A 15,874-nucleotide genomic window follows, 5' to 3' on the forward strand; every position below is an offset into this window, starting at 1 on the left:
AATAAAATATCAGTGTAAACGCTTTTACATTGACATAATATTAATATGTATTCAGTCAGCATCGCAATAGTCACGTTATTTCTACTGAAAAGCCAGTTCATTGAATAACAGATTTATTAACATTCACGATTCTCCATTTTTGTTATTCTTGTTTATTTTTCGAAAATCCATTATCATATTTTCTATCGCTATTTGTACGTGACATTGAATTTTTTTTTAAATGAAGTACTCTGTTGTAGCTTTAATTGATTGTGGAAGAATAAAAGCAAATGAATTCATTACAGGACATTTTTTTTTATTTATTCAGATGGAAGTAGATTACAGCTGCATCTGAAGAAACGTTTGATTCGTTAAATATCGTTTGCTTTTATTAGTGCACTGATTTTTATTTTGCTTACAAAAATATGATAAGATATCATTCAGTTTTTTTCAACTGAACGATATTTTAATCATTCCGAAACTTATTTAGAAGTCAAACAATTTTATGTAATTGTTTGACTTCGAAATCAGAACTTTTAAAAGATGCATCTCATTTATCGTGTAATATGTGTGCAATTTATAACTTATTCTTCAAACCATTTCAACTTGGAACAAAATAGTTATTTCAAAATTTTCAAACAATTTCATAAAAAAACGAATAATTATTGGAAAAACTTTTAAAGAGAAAATAAAATAAAAAAGACGAAATTATTTTTTAAAAAAATATTCTTAGTTACTATATTTAGTAAGTTACTATATAGTAACAAGAAAATTAATCTTTTAGATGTGTGTGTTAAATAAGCGAGTGATTGTAATAACAATGTATTTACAAATTATTTAAACTAATAACTTTATGCCATTAACATACGTTTATACATACATTGATAAATTTTTCCCGTTTTATAATATATAAAAAATTGTAAAGCACTTAAAAAGTTTATTAAAAAAAATTAATTTTTAACCAAAATTCCGAAGGTTAAAAAAAATTGCAAAAGCGAAGGCATACAGAGAAATATTCTAAGTGAATTAGAACTGTAATCACATTTATAATACATTCTAATTATTGTATAATGAATGTTTCAGTTTTTTTTTTTGGTTTTGTTTTTTATTTCTCATATTCACCATGACTTTATATTTTCCTATTGTTTTTCATGTCTGACACTTTTACGATTTTTTGTTTTGATAGGTAGATTTTAATAAAAAAATATTTATGACAATGATAAAACATTTTAAAACATATCTTTATATTTATTATTTCTTAGATTTTAATCTTTAATACATTCATCAAACAATAATCGAAAAAATTTTATTCTTTTTAAAAAATCCTATTTTTATTCGGTATCAAAAGCCGGAATTGTAAGTTTGCAAGTTCATACAGAAACCAGCTTATCATATCATGCAGTTTTTTTTTTAAATTTTCATCAATAATCCAAAAAAAAAATTATATAAAATTTCATATTGAAGAAAATTATCTTCTATTAATATTCTTCAATTTTATGAATAAATATTTTAATTCTTACTTAATATGTTAATTTAATATTGAGTTAATATTAAACACTTTAGCTTTCATTGATAAGTATTTGTTCTTTTTCTCGGAATAAATATTTTTACTCTTATAATTTTAATCTTAATTTTTTACCTCAATCAAATCGATTTTTATCAAAAACATGGGTGCTCAAATGAAACTGTAAACGCACGATATTTTAACAGAATTACTGAAATTGACATTTCGATTATGAATTGGAGTTTAGACACATGCACCTACATATTCTCAGACACACACAATTTCTTTATGATATTGCTTGATTTTCAATCAAAATAATCTAGATATTTTCTTATACTAATAAAAATGTATTTAAATGCGTTTTTTTTATTTTTATAATTTTTTTCAGTTAATATACTTTATAATTTCTAAATATTATGAAAAATTAATATTACTTTATTTTAAAACCCAAGATAAATAAGCGATCTTTATTATAATTTTCTTTGCCAAAAATAAATTGTATTTATTTATTCCCATACAGCTATATTGAAATGATATAAAATGTATATTTCTGATGTTAAATGAATTAGTATTCCTCTTCTTATTTACACGCATGCTTTAAAAAACGAATAAGCACTGAATTACAGTTTTTAAATAAAAAAAAGTAAAAATAAAAAAAAGTTATATTTTATGTATTAATTATAAAATCTTTTCGGTGTTTCTCTTTCAAAACTATATTATCTAAAATAGGGATTCCAAGAACATGTAATTTTATAATTGTTCAAATTATCATAAGTATCAAACATTCAAAATGCTGTACATTAATATATTTTATAACTCCATGCAACTTACAGTTCGATAAAAAGAAAAGGAGGATATTACAACGCCTTCGAAAAAGAAAATTTACACATGTTCATAATAACATTTTTAAACTTATAATAAACTGAAATTCACTATTTTAAATAATTGAACAGAGATAATACACAGAAACATGTTTCACAAATGCATAAACCAAAAAACAATCTCTAGATCTTAAATCAGAATGATGTAATAAAGTTATTTTAAGATCAAATTAAGTTCTTTCAAGAATTTTTAATGAGCTAATATCTTAGTATTTTAAAGGATTTTAGTTTTATATTCTGCAATTGAAAAAAAAATCTAATTTTCTATTTCTTAAAATTTTTTAGTGATTTTCATGAATCTGAAAATGAACGCAGTTTTCAGTATCATTATAGCCAGTTTTTTCGAAATTTTTATTAAATAATACACTGAGGATTATAAAAGATGAAAACAAAACAATACAAAAACTTTTGAACTTTAGTTTCATTTTTGCATTTCAATTAAGCTTCAATAATTTCTAAATATTTTTCATTTTACAATTTACAACATATTGCTAAATAATGACATTTTTAAACAACTTTTCCTGATTAACTATCATGCCCGAAGGTTAAGAACCTTGAGTTCAAACACTCCACACACTCTTCCATAAATTGCCATTAAGCTCCATTGGTGTTTAGTACTAACTGACTATGGCTAAGGAACCATTTTTTTCTTCTCTTTCATTCTTCTAGGACATTTTTGTGTCAATGCATCATCATTGGTATCATGATCAAGCATTCAATAGACTGCCATTACTCCATCATCATACTGACATTCTTTCTTCTTTAGTAATGGCTATCCATCATCTTTTCAGCTTGATGAAGTTTCTGCGCTTCTCCTCCATCAAATATATCTAAATTTTCATTAAAATGCATGAAAAGGCAGAAAATGAACTTTTAGACTCCTCGAGTAACCTTTCACATTGAATACTGCTAATAATCATTTTACTGTGTTTTTAAAATTCACATTCTTAGTATTTCATAAAATCATGTTCTTTACATCCATAAATGAGCTATGAACTTTCTTTTTCAGTTTCATTCATAAAATCTGTAAATGAAATATAAAGTTTCCTTATGCCATGCCTCACAAATATTCCTTTTCTAATTTGGTCTCAAGTAATATGAAAACTTCGAATAAGGATATCTGAAGCTTTCTCCGATTTTTTTAAATACAGAACAAACTATTTCAAAAAAATTTTAAAAGTTATATTATTATAACCTTATGTTTTATGGTGGTAGCAGAGCCTTTTCCTGAGTAACCAAATTTTTATTGTTGTTTTCGTTAGGAATTTTTGAAGTCTTAAAATGAATAGGAAAGAAAATAAAGAGTATGATTTGTTGAAACTCATAAATTGGAGGAATTTTTTTCTGATCGGACCATAAATATGAGAAAATCTCCCAAATCACGAACGTTTCAGATCAATTTCTGAATGAAAACCGTCTAGCAGTTTTCTTAACTGTATCTTTGCAGAATGATTATTGTACGAAGTTCAATACCTCCTTTCGAAATGATTTTGATGTTTTAATTTATCAATGCACTTTATGGAAGGAACGATGACTTCATTTGACAACGATTGAATGATGACAAACGTTCAATTTTTATTTTCAAATTTCATATCATCAAATAAAATTGTTCACACATGATAATTTGAAATTTGCTACAGCAGATTTAATTTTTTTTTAATTATAATTCTCTTCTCTGGAATCAAGAGATTTGTAATCCGTCTTCGTCTATTGGGATGGCCAGGTTCAAGTGCTGATAAGAAAAGAAAGCATTGTATCTTCGAATAGCTATATTATTGTGCTGAAAGCATGGATAAAATTTAGATATTTCTATAAATCAATTAATGGCGATCATCATTTCTTCATTATCTGCGGAATAAGATATATAAATCTTTATAACTACTCTCAAAAGGTATTGGATGCCCTGCGGAAATCGAAGCAAATTTATTGATATAATGTATCAAGATTGTCTCTAGGTTAATTTTTGTAGGATTTCTAAGAAACCGCCATTCACAGGAATTGTCTTTGTTTCCGAAATATCCAAAAGTTCGGAAGCACCAAAATAATAAAAAAAAATTCTAGAAAAAAAAATGGAGGGAATATCTCTCTCAATGATTGTATCAGGAAAATGAATCCATTTGAAAAAAAAGTAATTGTAAAAAACATGAAAATTCTAAGCAATTCTGGCAACGACAAATTTTCAACAGAAAGGCTTAAAATGTTATGTCTGTATTAAAAAAAATCAGATGTGGTGTTATTTAAAAAAAAAATTTGCGCTTTCAACGTGCAAGAATATATAGAAAATAACTCAAGACATCATTTGCAGTTTTGGATAGGTAGATCTATATTATATGAAAAATTTACAAAATTGCAATCAGTCTATTAAATAATAATACTAGTGCACTGTAAATTATTACTTCAAAAATTCTATTAATGTATTTATTATTTCTCACTTTTGGTATATAATAAACTTAATTATGATAAAAATATGTCACATAAAATTTGTTTATATAATTTTGATTGCTTTGGAAGAATATTATTTCAAAATGTTAATTTTATTACAACCTTTGCTAATGTTATTTTTATTTAAAAAATTTATAATTCATTGAAAATAAAATTTAAAAATGCAAATATCGATTCGAAACAGAGTCGTAGTTGGAACTCTTTTCCTAATAATTACTTAATATTTCCAATTTGTCTTCAACATTTCAAAAAATTGTTTAGTGTTTTCTTTTTATGATGTTAGTCATTGTCATTGCGGTGTTCCCATAGCAGTAATGATGACTTTCATTGAATGATTTTAATCCCAAATGTTTAATATAAACAACATAATCTGTATTAATATTTATACAAATACTTAGTGCTCACTTAGTGCTGTTATTTAGATTTTTGCTTCATTTTGAGTGTCCTTTCGATAATAGCTTGCGAAGTAGAATTAATTTGAAATTACAGAAGTTTAAATTAAAATAAATATAAATGCACTCCATATACAAAAAATATTGACTAAGATGAATTTGAGTAACTATGACAGCCGATTGCAAGATATATTCTGTCAATTATCTATTTTCATCCATGTTTAAGAGTATTTATTGATATTTTGAATTTATGTTACATTTTTAAGAAGCTTAATGGCTATTTAATGAAGATTTATAATTTTGAATTCTTCTCAAATGACAATTAATGACAAATAAAATGGCTATCTTCATTAGGAAATATAAAGCGGCTGCTATCAAGGAATTTTCTGTAAAGAAGGTGACTATTTTAAACTTTTGCGAATTAACTGTAACGACATGTAAATGTGAAGTCTTTGCGGAATACAATTTATAACAGTACTTTTTATTGAATTACGCATTTTTGTTCCAGTCATTGTTCCTCATTATTTAAATATTGCATAAAAGTCCTAGACTATATGAAAAGCAAATGTATAATGCACTTTATGTAATACAACTAATCTCATCTCACTGTGGTTTGAATTTGGTAGCTTCGAATGTTTACTTCTCCTATTAAAATTACATAAAGGATATTTTTGAGAGATTTTTATAATTTTAAACATGGTTAGTCGACAAGAATGAATTCTAAACCACCATCCCATTCACCAAAATGCCAAATTAACATGTGTAGGATCTTACTAACTGATTTAATATGTAACAATCTGTATACGTGGCAATTCATATACATATATGTGTACTAACACTGGAACGTCCGTCAGTGTCGATTGGATACCGGAACCTGTTTAGTTTGTTCTCCTTCCCTCATTTTTTAAGGGAATTTGAAAATTTTTTGTGACTTTTCATCATTTTCCACGGTGATTACAAAGAAACCGTTTAGTTGTTAGGTTAATTAGGAGAAATTTCACAACTAAATATATCTAGAGCTGGTGTCGTTTCGACACCAAGGCAATTAATCATTATCAATAGCTGTCTTTCGATAAAAAGTAGATACTATTAGTAAAACAACTTCCCAAAATACTATTGCACATTTATTTCACCTTGAATGCAGTGTTATTGGGTTCATAGCGGAAATGAATCAATTACACTAAAATTGGTGTGTCTAAATATTTCGTTACATAACATTTGCATATCTGCTCTTAAAAAAAATTTTCATTCGATTTTCGAACTTTGTGCAGAACAGACACCCTGAAACGATTGCTCGTAGAAAAGGTCTAAGGCCTGATGAAATTGCTGGTTTGTTGCGAGACTTTTCTGAGAATGTATCGTGTGGTGGTGAGCTGTCTTGTTTTAATTTAGATTCCGATGAATATATAAGATTGCGTGAAACTGACAGAGAAGAATCTGAAGAAAGTGTAGATGAAATTGATAATATTCCTGTAATAAATACTGAATTTAAAGGAATTACAAATTCGCTGAAATGCAAAAATTGCTAAATTAATTAACAATTATGCATGATGTACAGGAAAAATGGAATACCACCGTACCATTGAAAATGAGGTATGTACAAAACATTATGCATAAAAACGATAAATGATGATTCAAAAACTTGCATTCTCACAAAAATTACGATTTTGCTTACTATACTAATATTTTTGAATATTATTGTTTTATTTCATTTTACAAGATTAAGTAATTTGTTTTGTTACAGTTTTTTTATGATATAAAGGGTCATAATATATGATAATTACATGAAATAATATTAAAAGGTCTTAAAATTAAATAATAAAACTGAACAGTAGTCCTACAATTATTTCGTTATTACAATTATTTTATATATTTTATATCGTGATGTCGAAACGACACCGGCGGATGTTTAAAGGTAATCGAAATTCCGGACGTTCTAGTGGTAATCCTTATACCAATCCATATCTAAAATCCCATCTTTAGAAGAGAAAAGTAGTTAAATACATGTGAATTTCTCAAGAAAAATGGGAATAAATCCAGTCGAATTTTTTTAAACTTCTAGTACTTTTAGAAAAAAAATTTCATATGAAACTCACCTTTGCGAATAAAAAAAAGACTGTCATGTATGAGACAAAAGTATAGAAAATTTGGTACTTACGTATTAATGCCACCGCAGCTACAGATCTGGCGATTTTTGCGTTAATGCGCCAATAAAAAGCTTAATCTGTAGCTGCGGTGGCGGTGAATTTCGAAAGTGATTGGCGGCACTTAAAAACCGCCAAATTTGTAGCTGCGGTGGCGTTAATACGTTAAGTACCGAAAATTTAAATTATGTTTATACATTACGAATATTATTCAGATAGGTACCTTCATATAATTCATTTTTTAAAAATTTTATTGCTGAGAGAAAATTTTTGTTACCAGCTTAAGAATTCTTGCAGTCGAGTCTCGACATATCAAACATGAAATTTTCAGGGAAAAATTCAATTTATAGAAATTTTGATATGCAGAAAATATATTTTGAATTTTTCCATCATTTCTTTTCTTGCAAATAATTACGCATATTTAAAAATTTTAAAGTTAAAGAATAAAAAAATTATTTTATCAAGGAAATTTATTTTAAAAATTGTACCAATATGTAGTTGCAATTTTGTCTACAATCTACTTAAAAAGTATTTATTCGTATATTAAAAACGAAATGAAATTTTTATTTATTTTTAAACAAAGTAACTCCTATTAAAATTTTGAATATTAACTTTTATCAAAGCCATTCAATTAAATTCGAGAGATAAAAATTTCTTTTGGAACATATGGACAAAAAAAAGATCTCAATCCATACTGGACAGTTTAAAATCTTTTTGTAATTTATTTTCTAGATGATTCTTCAAATACTTCATCATCGTCGTTGTTGTCACCGTCTTTGGATTCATTTTGATCAAATAATTCTCCTAAACATTTAAATCGGTGGGATAATCAGCCATTATTAATATCACGTTCATTAGTAAAAATTAGTAGAATTCAATTAATACTATTGAATATGAACGAATTCTATGAGTGCTTTTTAACATTAATGCATATACATAAGTCTTTTGGAGGTATGTTTAATATGGCCTATAGAAATTTTATTCGATATTTAGAAATTTTGTTCGATATACAGAAACAGTTTTACTAATGAAAATCCAAAGTTCGATATATCAAGATTTTTGATGCATTGACATTCGACTGTTATACTTAACAGCACTAAGCATACTTTTGACATAACTTTTGTGCACAACATAAATATCATGATTGTTTCAATAGGTCCGTCAGTTATGGTGTCTTCTTATTTTTATCGAGCAATGGCCCTCATGTTAACAGTAGGAGCTCTCTCCAAACTTCAGAAAATGGAGCGAAGAGAACAAGCAAGATCGGAAAAATTCGCCAAGCTACTGGAATATGAAGACAAAAGTAAGAAAGCTTTCTATAAAAATAATCAATGACTGAAAAGATATTGTGCTAAGTTGGATGATAACAAACAAACTTAGGACAGTTTTTAGCTTAAATATGCATTTAACACTAGCAATTCGTAACCACGAAACTGACAGAGAAACAGAGAAAATGTTAGCATTCTAATTAGCCAGTAGAGTGCTCATAATTAGAGACACGAATTGGTGTATTCTAATTCCAAACTGGCTGAAATTTATGTGATCGGCATGAAATATATTTGAAAGATACTTAAGGTATCTACCTACGTTTAATAATGATATTTGAAACAATATTTTCGATTTTTAACTGACGTTTGCGCTTAAAACTTAATATATCATACACAAAATCTTATAATTTAATTTTTTTAATATCTGTGAAAGCAATAAATTGTATCTTTGCAATAAATTTGAATTTTTTTCAAACACTTTTGGTGAAAAATAAATAATTGCTTAGGATTGTTTCCTGTAGATGCAATCATGAAAATATTAGCTTGTAACTGAATCAAAGGTTCTTGCAAATTATAAGGATTATTATGTAAGATCATAGATTTATTTATTTTTTTTTTTTGAGATTCTGGCCTTTTTTTAAAAAAAGTTTGAAAGCTGCATAAATTTATAGTGGTTCATTCTTACACTTATATTTTGATTCCCTCTCCAGATAGTATTATAATATGGATCCGTGTTAAATAGTATTTTAGTTACAATGTTTGAAAATAAAAACTTCTGAAAAAAGTTCATTTTGTGAAAAAAGTGTTTAAAATTTGTTATTAAAAATTTAAATGAAAAATCGTTTTTTCTTCTCAATGAAGTTTTTAAGGTTTATTCTTCATTTTTCTAAAGCATAAGTAGTTTTTTTTTTTTAATTTTCAATTCTGAGAATTTTTTTTTTGTCTTTTTCTTATCTTTAATAATAATTTATTGTCATCAGTTATTCAGCTGACATGGGCAAATTTTATTATTTTGTCAGTAAATGAACTGGAAAATTTATATTAACTAATCTGAGATGTATTAATTAATCAAAATGTGTTATAAGTAACATTTATATGCTTTCTAATCCTTTATTGCCAAAATTTAGAGCCTCATGGAAAATCAAGAAACTGCAGTGATTCGAAACTATCTATTATAACAATACCATTAAAAGAAAAAAGAAAATTCATAATAAAATATAATAATAATAATTCTAAAATAATATCTAGTATATGATAAAGAGAACGATAATAAATATTAATCGTATTATAATAGAATAAAAATAAATATTAAATTTTAAATAATCTATTTATTCTTTTATTCGCAATTCCATTTTCAGCAGTTAAATACTATTAAAAATGTCTTTCACCCCTAATTACCTTAAATGAAAACAAATATTTTGAGGAATTTAAAAGACAAAGCTTTTAGATAAAACAGTTTAAAAAGTGCCTTTGTCATGAGTTTCCACACAAGCGGATACCTAATTTTATGTCGTATCCTTCCAATAGAAATTCAGAACTTTCTTCACAACTTTAAAATAATTTTACAGCTCAGTTTTCGTTCTTGGATCTAAAATGTTAACAAGACACTTTTTTTCATGTAGTCTCTAAAAGTGCAGAACCTTTTTGAAGATTTCTATAATTGAATGAATTCTAAAGGAGATAAGGGAAAATATATTTTTCATACATCATGATCAAGATATAAATATCAATATTCTAAAGATGGTCAACATCGAATTCTCTTGGAAAACCCGGGAGGATAAATTGCGTGCATACCGTTATCGCAATTTGAATCTAGCCTCAAACACTGCCTCCCCATTCTGTTCAGACATCAAAGTTTCTATAGAAATAAGAATAGCCCCTTATTTGCAAAAAAAGAAAAAGCATTAATCTGTATTATGTACGTACCGCAAATCTTTAATCAAACTTTAACAACACAAGTCGTGATTATAAGTGTCTTAGAAACAAGAAATTAGTTTATTGTTACTTCGTATCATTATTTAATTTTCCCTTTTGACGTCTGATATGAACTTGGTGGCACGGTTAGCGGTTTGACTGAGTCCTAAATCATAGTCTTAATGTATGGGTTTTTCCGAAAGTCCACCTGTTCCTGGAAATACCATCCACCAGTGCAGGTCATTGCATTGTGCTTGTAGATCCTCCGGGGTATCATTGATCTGCAAACCGTAAGATATCTGGGTATTTCCAAATGGTGTTGAAGTTCACTTCAATGAAGAACCTTTATTCAACTTTGTAATCTTCTTAAAACAAATTTGGAGATGGCAATTTCAAACTTGTTCTGAAACTATCATTATTCGAAATGGGAATACTAACCCTAATTGGTAAAAATTCTTTAATATTTTTTTTCACCAACTTAATCCAAAAATAAATACATAAAAGCATAAAGAGATTTTAGAATTTTATGTTTAGGAATGCTGGGTTAAATCTTAGCAACATTCAGAGTTTTTTTTCTTTGCATGGGAACGAAGAATAATAAGCTATTCATATCATAAATGATAAATAAAATTTTGGTGTGTATATATATATATATATATATATATATATATATATATATATATATATATATATATTATACTCTGATTATTATGACATAGTAAAAAACGTACATCAAAGTAGATCATTAAGTTTTAAAATGATCATTTTAATATTCAAAAATTCATACGGCTTCTTTTTTAATTATTGCAGACAGATTAATTTAAGAATTTCATTCAGAAAAATGTCAATACATTGTATTTTTATTCATTTCATTGACTTACTCATTTTTAGTTAAATATTTTGTCTTGGAAAAATTCAAATTTATTTTTGATTTCTTAAAAACTATAGCATGATCAGGTTGTATTCAAAAAGAGAATGAAAACACACTTTGTCGTGAAAAACCAGCTGCCCAAATATATGAATTTCTCATCGTGCTACATTAAAAATAACCAAGGAAAAAATATCAGCTGTTCTTTCTTCATGTCTTAACAGTTAGTTTTTAAAAATACGTCGTAGTTCATTTTGACGTAGCAATTGCTTCGTTTAGATGTTGTATTGCAATTTTTCCCATGCGAAAGATATTACTTTTTTTGAGAAAAGATTGCATGCCATTTTATTTTCGTTCTTATCTCTATAATGATGAAAACTATTTGAAACGTTTTATAATTAGATAATGGATCATTAGATTCATACGCTAAATGTGCACTTACGGAATAAATTTTAGAAAACGCTGATAAATCCTTTTAAACACATCAGGAAAGTAATTATAAATAATATCATAAAATTATTCCATTGTTGTAGATGATGAAAAGTGTGTAATTATAAATAATTTGCATATAAATAAACGCGGATTTTAATTCGATGCGAAGTCTAAGGGAAAAGCTATATAGAAAAAAAAGTGCATCTTAGGAAACGCACAATAGCATATAAATGCAGATAAATAGTATGCATTAAAATACACACAATTATGTTCCAGAAACAATTTCCGTGTCAATGACTTCATAAAATTTAATAAACTCTTTTGACGATACAATAGCTTTTTTCCCACTTGTGAAATTTATACATAGCAAATTAAAATATTTTATTCCTTACTTTGTCGCTGGAATATATGCGAAGTTTAAGAAAACAATTTCTAAAATGTGGAAAAAAAAACTCTTTTTTTATAATGAGTCAAAATTATCTGTCCATCTTCCATATGAGATTTGTTCTTTTGGTAGATCTAGGTATGATTTCTCTCGATGATTTCTGTATTAGTATTTCTATATATTTTGCATTTCGATAAGCTCATTGACTATCAGCAATTTGAGATTTTAATAAATTTTTAAATGTAATTATTAACAAAAAAAATAATAATTTCCGTATGAAATTGATTTGTTTCCGAATAATTTGTCACCAATTTGAGATTCCAATAAATTTTTAAATGTAGTTATTAGCAAAAATTAATAATTTCCAGATGAAATTGATTTGTTTCAGCATTACTTTTCAAACTGTAAAAAAACTTGAAAACATTGTAATTTTATTTCTGAATTTTTCATTTTCTAATACAAAGATCTATTCAACGCTTGAAAGAAAAATCAGGAACCGCATAATTTCAAATTCGCGTAAATTGGAACAGTGTTAAGACGAAATAAATCTGAGTGATAAAATTCATTGGTTTATGCATAATTATTTGCATTTTTGTTATAAATAATAAAAAAAGGCAGTATTCTCTTATCAACATTTTTTTTAAATATTTCTATATAAATAAGTCATAATTGTTTTAAAAATGATTTTGTCTACATGCAATCTAATGCCTTCGGTAGACAACAGCAACAATTTTTTTTTTTTTTTCAGTTACAAGCGAACAAAAATTATTTTTACCAATGGCAATCTGAAAGGGTTTTTTTTAAATATTTACTGACGATAATTTTGGAACTTTTAACTAAAGCAAACAATTTTTAAGCCTCTTAAAATTCAAAAATTATTCAATATTGCCAGTTTTATAACTCAGTTACACTTTCAAAAAATATTTTGACAATTTTGTTTTTAGTTGTAATTATGATAGATGCCAGACAAATAAATGTATCCAAGATTTTCATTGCGTTGTGGTTCAATGAATAGCACAAATGATTTAAAGTTTTTAGAATATTTTCATTTTACGTGAATTATTAACCTTACTAATTTTTGTTGATATAAAAGTTTTTTTTTGTGGAGTTAAGTTCTTAAAAACACATACAGACAGAAAGGCAACATATCCATTGACAGATTTGGTCCAAAAGTTTGATACAAATTTATAATATTAGTACTGTGGCCCATGTGAAATTTCCTTTTTCTTGCTTGATACGTTATTGAGTAATAGTGTTCAGAAGAACACACAGAGAGATTATCTTTCACTTGATTAATTTGATAAATTTGATACAAACCTATGATTCTCTTATGATAATATACAGGAGATTTGATTCATGTGATTTTTTGCGTATCTCAGTTGTTATTTTCATATGCTGATAAACAAATATAAATTTGGAAATGGTTTCCTTTTTTTCACATTCAAGGAAGTCTAAAACATAGAAAATAATTAAAATCTCGAAGTCAAATTTCTTAACGCTTTTTTAATTAGTTTGAGTGAGAAACTAAAAATGTACTTTTTTTCCAAGTTTTACATTATTGGCGCAAATGTAAAACTTGGACTAATGAAAAATTGATTGATTTTTAACGCTTTTTTTATAATTTCATAGATATAATATAATTTTTAACTTTTCAAGATTTCTTTATTCAAATTATGGCAAAAACAGAGTGTCGGAACAAGGAGGTAAGCAGAAAGAATGAAAGAGTGCGAAAGAATTTCAATCTTATATTGTTTTAAAAGGAATTTACAGATCTCAAAACAATGGAGACAAAGTTCGAACAATTAGGAAATTAAGAGTCTAGCTACTTTGAAATTATTACACATATAAAGTTAAATGCTTATCTATATGTCTTTTGATGCAGTCTACAGATTTCGTCTGATATGAAATTTCGCACATATGCTATTCAAGATAAGAGAAAGGTCATTACCAACTGTTTAAAGTTCAAAAATAAATAAAAATTAATTTAATTAATCAATAATTGATTGTTTAATACATGATTGTTTTTTCAGTTATGTATATCTTCCGGAAATATTATTTAAAAAATCCTTTTTAAATGATTTTTAAATTCAAAAAAGTTATCTTCTCTGTGATATCAATTTCATTTCCGTACAATATTTTGTCTAATCAATATTTTATCTCTATAATTTTATATTTCAAATAATGTATTTTCTATTTTTACAAAACTTAAACAAATTTCATTTTTCCATCAAACAATTCAATCCCAAACTTCTAATATTGTTAAAAATAAAACAGCATAATTGCACCAAATCTTAACTCCAAAAGTAGGATTCTCATTTCCGCTCTTAGTTTACTAAAATATACATTTTTCAGTATGTACGCGTAATGATTTATCCCATGAAATTGATATTTTTATATCTTGTTAAATGTAAAGGTGAAGTTTTATATAACGCATTTCATGTTAATAGCTTAATAGCTAAGATTAACACTGTAGAAAAACAAGCTGGTCGTCAAAGGCGACTAGTATTCAATAAGAAATAACAAACCTTCTCATGAGCGAATTTTACTTCCTTTTATTTCTTTGATTCCATGACTACTAATTAAAAAAATATATTTTTTAACATGTATACTAAATCAATTAACATTTTACAAATAGTCAAGTATGGTTGAAATATTAACAGGTTTTGCCTCACTGCATAATGTTTTTGAAGGAGTTAATAGTTTTCAAAAATCAACTTTGCTAAATAAACTTACCACACTTGAATCTTAAAAAAAAAAAAAAAAAAAATCATCCTTTTAAGTCAAGGAGTAAAAAAGTCATTACAATGACAAAAACAGATTGATTTTTGCAACAGATGCAAGAATTTATTTTCGACAAATAGTCTTTTTTTTTTTTTTTCAATCGTGACATTAATGTGACAAAGGCCGTAAATTCTTTCAAGTCAAGATTGGCTGATTTGTGCTGATTTATTGTCTTTATCGAAGGGTCATCATTAGAGGAAAGCTCCTAAATCTTCCCAATCAAAATCACGATCAAGCAGTTTTCACCCAGTAAGGAATTTCTCCGTATCCGCGGCGAAATTCGCGTAAAAAAAAGTGTGAAAGAAAAAAGTGCATCAATTCTTTTGAGTGTTTTATTTTTGTATTATGAAATAAGATGTTGCCCTGTTTATTACAAGGGAATAAAATTAATATTTTGATGGCACATTCAGAAAAAAAATATGCATTCTCAGTAATAATAACAAAAATTTCATTTCTTTTAAAATATTTTAATTATATTTATACAAAAATTTATTATTTAGTATATTTTCCAAAAAAAAAAAAAAACGTTTATTTGTAAAAACATTCAGATTTTTAAAATAATTCAGTTGCACATTCTGGCTCGCGCCATAGGCTCCAGACTAAAAGGAAAGTCCAAATAAAGATTTTTTTCTTTAAATTTTGTTTTAAATATCGCTTTAAATTATTTCTACCGAAAAAGATATCAGTTTATTTCAAATAATTTTCCAGATGGCCAGATAATTGTTTTTCCAGGCTTATAATAAAAGAAACTCAATTATTACATATAAAATATTTTCTCCATAACTGTCATTTCAAACAGTAGTGTGAAAAATAAACTTTCCTTCTCAATAAATATTGATACCCGTTAGCAGTATGGCAGTAAAGAAGCAGTCATCGGAGTAAAA

General features: G+C 26.4%; 1 protein-coding gene across 2 annotated transcripts in view; it reads left to right on the forward strand.

Moving 5' to 3' along the window:
• The window catches only part of LOC129969287 (acidic mammalian chitinase-like), a 50,602-nt gene that overhangs the window by 3,877 nt on the left and 30,851 nt on the right, over positions 1-15,874 (forward strand). For both annotated transcript variants that reach the window (XM_056083788.1, XM_056083789.1), the window contains exon 2: positions 8,499-8,645. In XM_056083788.1, the coding sequence (XP_055939763.1) occupies positions 8,510-8,645 (136 nt within the window). In that variant the 5' untranslated portion in view covers positions 8,499-8,509. The remainder of the gene's footprint in view (positions 1-8,498; positions 8,646-15,874) is intronic.

This window comes from Argiope bruennichi, chromosome 5, assembly GCF_947563725.1.
Source record: "Argiope bruennichi chromosome 5, qqArgBrue1.1, whole genome shotgun sequence".
In the NCBI taxonomy this organism is placed as follows: domain Eukaryota; kingdom Metazoa; phylum Arthropoda; class Arachnida; order Araneae; family Araneidae; genus Argiope; species Argiope bruennichi.